Source organism: Mercenaria mercenaria, chromosome 9 (genome assembly GCF_021730395.1).
Source record: "Mercenaria mercenaria strain notata chromosome 9, MADL_Memer_1, whole genome shotgun sequence".
NCBI classification, from domain to species: Eukaryota; Metazoa; Mollusca; class Bivalvia; order Venerida; family Veneridae; genus Mercenaria; species Mercenaria mercenaria.
Genome location: NC_069369.1, coordinates 12,888,770 through 12,901,754, shown reverse-complemented (window position 1 = coordinate 12,901,754; position 12,985 = coordinate 12,888,770). Strand labels below are relative to the sequence as shown.

Here is a 12,985-nt window from a genome sequence, read left to right as displayed (position 1 = left end):
TGTTTTACTAAATTCAGCACAAACACCTTTACTAAATTCAACACAAGGACCTTCCGTCTCCTGTATTCTCCAGTTATGAATGCAAATGGAAAACGTCTGGAAAGGGAGGAAAAACTGGTTACAGCAAGCGTAGTAAAATAGTCCAAAATGTAGTTCCTACCAGCTTGTACTGTACGTGCCGCCTGAGAAGCCATGGCCGCTACCCCAGTGCGGCTTGAACCCACGACCCTGAACTCAGCAGCCGACACCTTATCCACTATTCTAAATATCCCTAATTGTTATAATTATATATTGTTATAATAAAGGCCTTTGCTGTCATATCTTAGCTTTTAGGGTAAATATTTCCTTTATGACTTCTCACTCGGACTAAAGACATATTGATTATGATATTTTATCGCTGATTTCGGTAAGAAACCGTTATTTACTTTAACAGTGAAGCGAATTCAGAATTTCATGATAAATTCAGGCAGTTATGAACACAATCCAAATCAAAAATTCTTTTGAAAAAAAAAAAACAACAAAAAAGGAGTATGCAATCAGATAAACAAAACTACGAAGCCTATCTTGAAAAAAAATACGTGTATGGTGCCCAGTGGTCCGGTAACTGCACTCTTCAACCCCGGGTCTAAAGGGCTGAGCAAAAGGAAAAGCCTCTGTCTTTTCTTACAAATACCTATTGTACACTCTTAGCACAAACTAATGTTTATATTTTACTCTATTCAGGGTTACAAATTAATTCAATTAAAAAAATGTGAATTATTATTTTAATTTATATAATATTGTATAAACGTACCGAAATAGACACGTCCATCTGTCTGAAACACACACGGATTCAAGAAATAATACATGTTGCCTTTTGTGTTCGTGCAAGTTGACATTTTCATCTTGTGATTTTCTCGTTTAAATTTAGGAAGCAAAACCATGTTAATCAAATGGCAAGTCGACTTATATTTAAGTTACATGATACGTTACATAATGGCATGTCGCCTTACTGCGACTACATAAAGACGTACCACATAGTAAAATTAGGTAAGCGTAGCACAAATTATGACCTGTGGTAGAAACTTTGTCAACAAGACCAGAATCAGTTCTGGCGTGACGTCTTAATAATATCCGAGATGCCACGATATTACACGATATGTCGAGATAATCTATCCTGACATGTCCGTCATTTTCACGTCAACTCGGGGGTCAATTAACGCTTCCATAGATACCAGACTTTGAAAAATGACAAAATTGTTGGAAAAGGAAGACTAAGCTGACGTTAAAACTGGACTGGTAGTCAGCGTCATAGATCATACGTTCATTTCAAATTATATTTAAAAAAACTATGGCTCTTTTAGTCGCCTTCAATGACAACGTTTGAGCAATGTTGTCTGTTCCTTTGATGCAGTCAGCTTAGTAGTCGGGACTAGCTCTTTACCATTATTGGCGTAGATATTTTAATCCAGTATCCGTTCATACACATGTGGTATATGTTGATACTCAGCTTTAGGGGACGAAGTTCAAAATATGATTAGGAGTGTCTTTCATGGTAAGATGACCGGACAGAGTGAATGAATTCAGTACGGTTTAGGTGACTTTGTACGGTTGTACCGAGGTGCATCACATTGTCACGCCGCGTATTATAACTATGCGTGTAGCATTATCAAATATTGTGCGTCGTATCATACCGTCATGACGCGTCGCAGAGAGGCATCGTACGTCATATTATGGCGTCATAGTGTATGAGCGGTTTTTACTTTACAATACCTAAAAAGTTTGTAATGATACTAACGGTAGGCAAGAAAACAGATCTAACAAGTCTGTTTGAGTCCGTTTAGATGATCAGATTTTCCTTACCTTGGCTATCCCGATGACACCTACTCACAAACGGTACGCCAGGAGCTAATAGTGAAATGTATTACAAGAGAAGACGTAGCTCCCAGACGTAATTCATCAAACGACTTGAAAAAGATTATGCCAGACAAACAGTTAATTAAAAAATGAGAAGTCCAATAAAATGAGATTACATGACAATTTTGGAATATATAATCTTCATTTCGTCATCAATCTGACTAATTGATCGATGAGGCCGCGATCATATTGAATAGGACAAGTATTTGCACGTTGGGGAAAATATTTATTGATGGACCTGTCAATTCTTTACTTATGGGTGAAACAGGTCTCATAAGCGTAAATACGACTAGCTTCTACTGATTATAAAAACATACCGTACGATTTGTTGTGAATTAACTGTTGTTGTACTTTTAGTAGTTCAACCGCCACCCTTGTTTAAGAGCAACATTTAAAAAACACGTTTTTTTCATCCTCAAGTAATAAGTAAGTAGACTCGCCCAGTTTAATCAATCTAGACGCATAATCTAACTATACGAGCGTCTATTTCACCCGATTTACATTCGGAACATTTTCACGCGTTTCGGGCTTTATCGTATGTTTAACATGGGATTTTGAACCGTCCAAAGATGTTGGAAATGTTCGTCTCATTGTTTATTCTTTTTAATAAAACTGTTACTGCTTTCATTGTTTACCACTTTTTTTTCACCCTTGCCCGAAAAAACAGTAATGAGTTTGTACACTGTTCAGACAACTGTGCTCTGTTGAAATTTAACCAAACACAAGTTTACCTGCATAAACAGAAAGCATGATATGTCGCCATGCGCGGATCAAGAGGAGGGGGGGGGGGGTACCGGGGGTCCGGACCCCCGCTGGAAAATCTTTAAAAAAGGAAAGAAGACAAGAAGGAAAGAAAATGTTTTTCGAAAAAGGCAACATTAGGACTGCATGTAAAGTATATGCGGCTGCTGCTACATACGACCCCGACATAATTCATATTATTTATCTAAAAGAAACTAAGAATTTTACCTTCGAGAAAGCTTGATTTTATCATTTTCCCAAATTTAACAAGTTAGTCCATAAAACTGTCCCAGAATGCAAAAAATGAAGTGCTAAATTTCAAAATGTCCAGGGTGGGGGGGTGGGGGGGGGGGGCAGGGGATCGGGCCCCCTCTGGGAAAATTGGCTGTGCCCGTGCATGGTCACTATACCTGTCCAGTACTGGACATTACGGTAAACGCTTCTTTCCTGCACAAATGACAATTTCGCAACTTCTGTCCGGTTTGTACACATTTCTGTCCGCGATAAACCATTTGACTTGTACATAATTTGGAACATATCCAGGCATCGACCTGCATTTGATATCAGGTCTAAAAATTCAAATTTCGCTGGGCCTACGATTGATTAGTTTGGCCGGAAACGGCCAAAACTACGCAGCGCAGCGTAAACAAATAAAAATGAATAAAACAAAACAAAACAATCAATCTGACTAAAGTACTCGATCTTCTAAACGAAGATCTGAGGACGACCTATTCACATTAATCTTTCTGTATATTTGGATTTCCGATATTGCAATTTTTATTTTACGCAAATTTATTTTTATTTGAACCAGTCAGACGACTCGTTTCAACAAGCATTTGGCTGAACCATCAAAATAGCGTCGATGTCACAGGATGAGAGAAATGTGCAGTTAGTCCGGGATTCGAACCCGGGACCATCACTTACAGGTTATTTTTCATGGCCAGATTTGTAAAGCGTTGGGTCATCAATAAGAATGCCAATGTGAGCAGCTCCTAAATAACAATACAGTTGCTTGTATATTCGTACAAAAAAAATGCACAAAGTTAAGCAAATGGATTGGATATCATAAATTTCCACACAAGTATTCTAGTGTTTTCGCGATTCGGGCAATAAGTTATAGATATTCATATGTAATTTGCGAGGGACAGCGGTAACAGCTGTCTTGAGCTTTTATAAAACATCTAATTTGTATTTTGTATACAATCAGGAATCGGTTTAATATATTTTCGTTTTTTCGGTTAAATGTCAATTTAGTGAAATTTTGCTGTATATCATTAACATCAAATTAAAATCAGTTTTTTATTCTTTTTCGAATAAAGACATATCTTGTTCATACAAATTGTAGTTTTCTTTTCCACTGCGCTTCAATTAACTTTGATACTTGACAGAAAAAAAAAAACATTAATAGAGGGAATTTATATAGTATATGTATTCATTATAGTGCAATATCAGTTATCCAACCTTAATATTAGTTTAAAAAGATAGTTTAGATTTTGGTTGAGCACAGCGTTTGGGAAAAAAACTTTAACTGTTCAACATTTTTAACATTTAACTTTTTACTTTGGTCAGATTTGTGTATATTTTTTTGCGTGTGTATAAAGATAAAAAAATACGCATCCGTTTATTATAGTCTTTCTATGGCCTTATCTAAGCTTCAATATTTTAAATCATATCATTTGCGTTCTTTATAATGCAGAGAGTAACAGAAGATTTGAATATTTGTTTTATTTTTGTTACCTGAGGGACCATCAAATCCTACTTTCCTATTCTGAATAACAGATTTTCCATTAATCCGATGACAAAGGGCGTACAAGATATTGCACGTTCATAACCTCTCGTGAACAAACTCAGCAAAACCGAGTCTACTGTAAATTCTCGTGGTTGATTTATATGCTTCCAACTTCCAAGCACCTTCTTCATATCGCGTATGCTCTTATACATCATAATGCCATCCTTAACGCAATTATATATTATAGAACATAATTTTACTGTGCGCTTTCAAAGATAAACGCAGTTTTATGATAGAAAGAAAAGAGTATAATAGCATTTAACAAAACTAAATAGATAGTGTTACAAGTTCAAAACATCTGAAAACTTTTAAAGCAGCAAGACAAGCTAAATCAAACCCTAGTAACAGAGGATTTGTGGGAAAAAACATGCCAAAGCATTAACGGGTGTATATTATGGCTAATTAAGGCAACTTGTATGGACTTATGCATAGGAAAGGTGGGGGGTGGGTGCGGGTGCGGTGAATAAGCATATAACGGTCAAATGTTCGTACAAAATTTTAAGCTCTATGTTGCTTTTATCATCTTTCATTTATATTTTTTAAAAACGTATTATACGAACACTGGCGTCAAACAAAGGGTTATGAATTTTTACCCGGATATGACAATTTTCTAGCCAACATATGGATACCAGGTTACTCGTTTCAATGTTGATATGGAAACGACAGATATTACACAAAATACATAGATGGTTTTTTTTAACATGGAGTGTTTCTCAATAATAGATTCCGATAAGCAATGTATATATTAATAGCAAACCTTGGTGCGTATCAAGTGAAAAATTACATATGTACCTATTACTTTATTTACTTTGATTAATAAATCGCAGAATTTCACTAAATCAAACATTAAAACGGAGAAGTTACTATTGTAGCTGCCACTAATGTCCATAGGTTAAATGAGACGGTTCTCCGCTAGATCCCAGTTAATACTAAGATAAAGTAAGGGTATAGGGTAATTTGATGCGAATCTCTACATTATACATATTTATCTGCCTGTTGTTTTTAGAAAAGTGAGACAGCATATATCTGTACTCGTCCGTTACATGTTTTTAATTAGCAGTGTTTAACCTATATATAGACAATTAACTTCCGCATTGGTGTAACTTCCGTTATGGAACTTCCTACTTTCGCTTTTGCGTATCTTTTACTTTCGTTTTTACCGACTTCAGTTATTTGATTATTTGATTTAAATACCGACGGTATTCAGGTAAGAATTAAAAGTCCATCTTATTCATACAGAATCATATTTGAAATAAATTTTGCTTCGTTCATATATTTCATATAACTCACACACTTTATTTATAAGCTAAATCAGGAGTGATACAGAAAAGAATCGCTGTAAAGTTTGTCTGAAACCGGATACCATCGCAGAGTTACCTGCGATTTCACTATCACTACGTTCTTGGAGCTTTCTATTCTCACTGGTAGAGGATGGATTTTGCGTAAAAGAATTTACTGCCTTTATATGTAATATGACCTGAATTGTGTCGGTGCAACAATAAAAAGCTTTATATGTCAGGTGTCTTGAAGGTGCTGTATGTGTATTATTATAACATATATAGTCGGTTATTAAGGCGAACTATAAACATTTCATTTCCGTAGCCAGGAAAAATCCAAATCTTATTTAGAAGAGATTTTGATGCACAATGATATGTAGGTGTACAATCACATAGATTCAAGAATAGGTAAAAAGATAAAAGAAAGTATGAATTCGACAAACAACACTATATGTACTTGTCTGTAACAGAGTGAATTGTACTATGCAAACAACGTTCTAGCTGTTTATTTATATCTTGAGAATGGATTCATCTATAATAGTTGTATAAAATGATCAATTATCTGGCATTTGGCCAATATACAGGTAAATAGATAGTGGGGGAATTTAAGGTCAGATTAAAACTGTTTTATACAATATCTTAGAGTTTTTTGTCATTTTGTAATAGTCTCATTAATATTGATAAGTATGCCAATTTGTATATTATCCCCCGCCTTTTTCGAAGAAATAAAGAGGATAGAAATGGGATGCATCCTCCCGTCCATCCGCCCGCTTGCCCGCCTGTCCGTCCGTCACGTGTCCGGTCCATATTTCTACCATTCATCAAGGTGATTTTGAAATTTCTTAGCACAAATGTTCCCAATAATACGACGTGTCGCGCCCATGACCCAAGCTCCAATTTCAAGTAAGAGGTTATCAGGGTGTGTTTTTCGTGCCCGGTCCATAGTTCTGTCATTCATCAAGATATTTTGAAATTACATGCCACAAATGTTTCCCATAATGAGAAAACATGTCGCATGCAAGACCAAGGCCCCTTGCTCAGAGGTCAAAGTCACCCTTTGAGGGCAAAGATAATAGGCCCTTTTTTCTTGTTAAAAACTTTGCTTTGCATGGATGGTCATTCGAATAACTTGGCACAAACAGTCACAATATGATATGTCGCATGAAAGACACAGACCTCTAGCTCAAGGTCAAGGTCACATTCGGAAATAAATGATTTGTGGTATCTCTTTTCGTTTGGCTTGTAACGTTTTATGCATGAATGTATATTCAAATAACATGGCGTTAAAATTCAACATTTCAAGACCGTATTTCATGCCCAATACTGAGACCCCGCTCTCAAAAGTCAAAGTCACAGTTACCCAAGTAAACTTTCTATGATGATGCATGCAATTACTTTCCTTTTATATCATAAACTACAAAACGTGTTTTTTTTTTATCAATTTTCCCACGAAACTAAAAATGGAATTATGTTTAATGCATTGATAGATATGAAAAGCTATAAACAATTGTTAACCTAGGTATAAGTTGTAACTTTATTGTATAAAATAACTTTATAGTATAAATAGGTAGATAAAACATTATTATGTTTGTTCTACTGTAACATTAAATTGTTTTACCTTCCTGCTCTATGCGTTGACCAACACCAGTATTAAGTTTCACTGAGGTGCAGTTTAAAAACAAGTTTCATTAGTACCATATAAATGTTGCCTCCCAAAGTCACGCATTTCATTTGTTTCTTTTCATTACTTCCCTTTAATGATCAAATGGTTTCATTATATTTTAAAAAAAATGAAGCTGCATTAAGTTTTTGAAATACAGATATTATAATTTGAAAGCATTCACCAATAATAGAATACCAATCATTTTCATCTGCATACTCATGAATTATATAATATATTAACAGTTTGGTACCTAAGAAAAATTGTTTAGGGATCGCATGTTATTAGTTTTTCTTTGAAATGTCGGTAAATGTCCCTACAGCTATATCCAATAAATACATTCATATCGGGGCTTGAATGAAAAACTGTCATAACTCATTAAAATAAAGCAGGAGAAATGACAGCTTTCCTTCAGCCCTGTTTATTTGCAAGTGTTGCAATTTTCTAATTGATATTTGTTATTTAAAAGAAAATAAAGACAGCTACAATACATGTTTGTTGTTATTTGCCAGCTGTTACTTGCTGAGTGCTTATTGCTATTTACTAATTGTCAGTTGCTATTTGTAAAATGCTCATAGGTATTTGTTGTTTATTGTGGGTTTTGTTCTGAGATGTCTGCGTTCTTTGAACGCTGCCGACGTCCAAGTATTGAAATCTGTATCTATCAAATTTACTGGAAATTTTAATAGAGCAAAACTACCAATTAACAAATAGGAATTATCGAATTATCAAATAGCACTGGGCAAATAGCTGGCAGTTAGCAAATTGCAAACAGAAATTAGCAATCGGCAAATAGCAAATGGCAAACAGAATTTGATACATCGTAACCAAAATTTTATAAAACCTTAAATAAATTATGCTTCCAACCTGAAATGTTAATACCTGTTTCATGTTCCCTCCCTCCCCAGAAATCATTAAAGAAAGAGGTCCACGATACTCATGGAGTTTTGACGATCATCATGTAAACTAAGTAAACAGCAATATGGCCACTGGAGAAAACGGAATACCTAGAATCCCGGACAAAAACAATCCCCGAACAGAACAGTATGTGCATCAAAACGAACAATCTAGGATGGATCAGACGAATTCACTGAAAAATGAAGATGTGAAATATCCACCAAATATACCTGCAGGGCAGTTTTCAAAGGTTTGGATTTTTTTACCTTTCTAATTAAGGTATGTGAGGGCCCCAATCTTCTGTTCGGAAGGATACGACCGCTTGCTTAAAATCAGTTTGTTTCTCTGTAGTTAGACGTCTGATCCTAGAAGTATTTGAATGATGAACATACCCTAGTGGTCTTCAGAAGGTATGCATGAAGGGTTAATCGCCTAGAATCTGCTACCCACCAGTAAAAGTTTAAATCATTATACATGTAACAATCTTTACAAATGATATTGCATCTTATGTGATATTTTGCAAGGCTTTCTTTTATAACTGAAAATAAATACAAATTATTTCTGTTAAACAGTCTTCCAAAACTCCCTTATCTTCAACTGGATATGGAGAAAATTCATTGTCCAGCACAACTGGAAGCACACGACAAAGCACACCCAACGCAACAGGAGGTAGATTGCCGTCGGAATCTCTACATGAAAAAGGTATGGTATCATTTCTAAGACATACATCGAAATCAACTACAACATGTACTAGAATATAGGATTGCAATCAGTCTAAGGTCATCGTCGACTTTCTTATCGATGCAACACATAAGGGGACATAGAAAGACAATTCAAAGACTAAAAGGTTGAAAATGTATTCGTTTCAGAAGGAATTTATCGATAAATAAGGACTAGGTATGTCTACGGGCACCTTTATAATCATATGAGTTACACGCAAGAATAAAACAACAAGAGCTATAATATAATACTTATAAAGATGGAAGTATTTGGTTTAGAGAGGACTGTGGTTAAGCTAGAACATGCACAAAACAAAAATAAAACATATATTTCGTCATTTAAATGCCAGTCTGAACAATCATCTGACAACAGAAAGTTACTTGTAATTCAACAGGTAATTGGTGTCACCATACGCGTTGACGATTGGAAGCGGGAAATAATTAAAGTAATATTACTAGAAAAAATGTTATCTTTAAAATTATATTGTAAAGAAAGAAACACATGTTTCACTTGTAACATATAATTTTGTCCAAGTTCTTGTATACGTCTCTCTTTGACTACTCCGCTGGTGTACAAATCGTCTGCTCAAACATTTTGGCTTATAATCACGAATACTAGGATTCTGACTACCAAACCAGTTTTCCCAAGAAATGGGTTCAACAATGAGAAGCTGAAATTAGCAATGATCTAATTTATATCGAAACTGTTTTGATGACAAAATCATTCAGGGTGGCATTTAAGTAAATCAGTTGATATCAGTCATAATTAGTCATGTGAAAACTTTTTTTGCAGTTTTTGCACAATTGGCAAATCAAAAATTTATGAGTGTTCCTTCAAACGTAATTGAAGCAGATATATATGTAAAGATAATGAAATTGTGTACTCAAATAGGCGCAATAGAACATGATAAACATGGGAATATATAAACTCTAAGTAAGATATCCGTGTCCGTCTATATTAAACAGAGTTCTTACATACTTTGTTTTCAGGGAAAACAACAGTCCATGGTAGGGCAAATTTATTAACAAAGGAAAAGGTCACCATGAAGAGCGTATTTTATAAGTTTTCTTCTGTAATAGAAAAGAGTCTTAATGTAAAGCATTCAACAATATCAGTCAAGTTTGAAAGAAATGGCGAGAATGCGATCTGCATACTGCAAGGAACGCCGGATGATGTCAAAAATGCTAAAATAACCCTTCAAGATATGGAAAAAACGCTTTATGAGAAAAAGGTGATTTTTTCTACAAATACAAGCGACGCCATTAGAGACTTTTCCATCGAAGATATCATCAGTGATCTGTTGAAAGATCAATATCCGACATGTGTCGCACAACAGCTAACAAATGAAGTTTTTCTGTATGGATTTGATAAAGAAGTCGTAGAAAATGCGAAAATGTTTCTTAGTAAATCGATAAAAGAGACCAACGTCCTGCTTCGTGGTTGTCTCAGAGAGAACAAAAATCACGTTATAGAACATTTTAAGAACAAATATAAAAATAGAATTGTGGTATATGTAGATAACGCGTGTCGGTTGCATATGGTAGGCCAGACGAAGGTAGTTAAGGAAGCAAGCACTGAGTGCGTAGACATTAATGAGGGAACAAAGTCACTTTCAACGGAGGGTATATTTTCAAACTTGCAGCAAGAAGTAACAAGCGGATTCGGGCCAGAGAAGCTGAAGCCGTTGTCAACTAGTTATAAAGAGACTGTTTGTCCACAGGATGTAACTAACACTACAACTACAAGTGAACCTCAAGAAAAAGTTTTGCGTAATTCTGAAAACCTGCGCCAAATGAGGACTTCCGTTATTACTGATAGGCTCGACATTTCGAGTCCTTATTCAGTGGAATATTTCACAATGCACCAAACCGAGAGCGAAGTAGATTTTTGTATGAAAAAGTTTGGCGTTTTTCTTGAAAAGAAGCTTGTTTTTACCCGTGGAAAACTGAAAGTGATAAACGAACTTCACAACGACAATAGCTTATGGTCATCCTCCGAAGGAAAACGTTTAGTTGTCGAGCATTTTAGCTTTGAAAGTTTGAGAGCAGACGTTAAGTTTTTGCCATCAAGAATTGACCCTAATAAAGGCAAGCATTTGTTTATCCTAAATACGATTTCTTTATTGTTTTTGTACAAATAATTAAAAGATTGAAATGGAAATAAATAAAAACTACCTAAGATTGCTTAATACCGATGACAACATGGTGCAAACAAAACACTGACCTGTTAATTGTTTTTATAAAAACGTTTACATGTTAACATATAGAATAAACAAACGACTTTTTACTGTACTTTCAAAGTTATCTGGGAATATCTTGATCAGGTTTGCATCGTCCCATTGGTCGGCTAAATATATACTGGACAAAATAGCTAACCCGCCATTCTTTTGCCAGTAGTTTAAAAATCAGTTAACGTCACTTTTTTTTAAAAATTTAGTCTACGCTTAGGACAATATGCTAATGATATGTTTTCACACTTTCAAAAAAAATTAAATTCTGCTATCATATATATTCGTTCATTTTACGACTTCAACCAATCTTTGAAAGTCACCAAAATACACTAAAATACATAGAATTTACAAACTAGTGAAAACACTATGAGGGAAGAAAATGACAATAAAACAAAATAATGGTGTTTTGATGCCATATCGTAAAAGAACATTTGATATGTGTGTGAAATTTAAACATTTCCTAGTAAAAATCAAAATCTACACTTCCTTATATCTATAAATTTAACATTTTCGTTTAGTAAAAACGTATCTTTCATGTGTATTGTTGTGACTTTTCTTAAACAGGCTTTGTTAGTAAGGAATAAAATTATATTTTTGCCTAATTTGATACTATTGAAATTTCGACATGTTACTATTGATAGATCGACGTAATTGTCCTCGTCAATTCACTTCAAGGAATTACTTTGAGTAATTTCTAAACTATTTGCAAAATAGTTTATGCTGGGTAACTCTTTGGTTCAGTATATAAAAACTTTGTTTGACCATACTTTATGTTTATTTGTAACCGTTCTCACTTATTTTGTGTGCTGAAACAAGCAACAATTCTTTCAGCCTCAGAATTTCCACCAAAATAAAAGGTGATGCAATCATATTATCAAAGGCTTTATTGGATATAGGACTTCAAGCCTTTTACATTTTTTTTATTTAAACTTTGCAGTCGTTTTCATTTTTTTTCTGTTAGGTGGAAGGTTTACAGCTAAAGAAAATATTATCGAAATGGCTGTTCCATACATGGTCAACGGAGGGCAAGTGGATTATAAAGAATTGGAAACAATTTTGAGTAAAGCTTTGGAGAAAGTTTCTGCTAGACGCAGTATATCTTCAGTTGCATTTCGTATATGGCCTGTCGCAAACTGGGATTTTGATAACCTGATGAAATGCATGGTGGACTTTTTTGTAAACTGGCTACTGACACGCTCACATAACAAGCCAATTTCGGTATTGCTGTGCACCGAAGAACATAAAGATTTCATATGTACAGACGAATACATTTGCAATTGTTTACGCACCAAACTTGAAGGTAATGATTAAACTGAACGCCAGTGCAAACTGCTAAGGTAAAGATAAATAATTACCGTAAACTGTATGTCAGTATAAAAAAGACCAAAACAGAATGTGAATAATGAAACCGTATGTCAGTATAAAAGTTGTTAAAACAGATTGATAATAATTAAACAGTATGTCGTTATAAAATGACCGAAACAGAATATAAATAATTACACTTTATGATAGTATCAAATTAGCAAGATAAATGGTACATAAAAAAGTATGCCAGTATGAAATGACCAAAATAGAATAAGTTAAATAATTAGGTTCTATGTATGATATGACCACGCTAGAAGGGAATAAATCAAACTGTATGACAGTATAAATGACCGAGGTAGAAGTTAATTTACTAAACTACATGTAAGTATAAAATGAGCAAAACATAAAGTAAATATCAAGTTGTTTTTCAGTATAAAAATGACTAAAAGAGAACTATGTATGTCGATGTA

The 12,985-nt window shown here is 34.5% G+C and overlaps 1 protein-coding gene across 1 annotated transcript in view; it reads left to right on the top strand.

Moving 5' to 3' along the window:
* Window positions 1–5,532: 5,532 nt before the first annotated feature.
* LOC123545963 (uncharacterized) overlaps window positions 5,533–12,985 on the top strand; it is a 76,863-nt gene continuing 69,410 nt past the window's right edge. Inside the window, exons 1-5 of the mRNA XM_053550411.1 lie at window positions 5,533–5,633; window positions 8,272–8,510; window positions 8,833–8,962; window positions 9,970–11,067; window positions 12,172–12,510. Coding sequence (XP_053406386.1) covers window positions 8,346–8,510; window positions 8,833–8,962; window positions 9,970–11,067; window positions 12,172–12,510 — 1,732 coding nt within the window. The 5' untranslated portion in view covers window positions 5,533–5,633; window positions 8,272–8,345. The remainder of the gene's footprint in view (window positions 5,634–8,271; window positions 8,511–8,832; window positions 8,963–9,969; window positions 11,068–12,171; window positions 12,511–12,985) is intronic.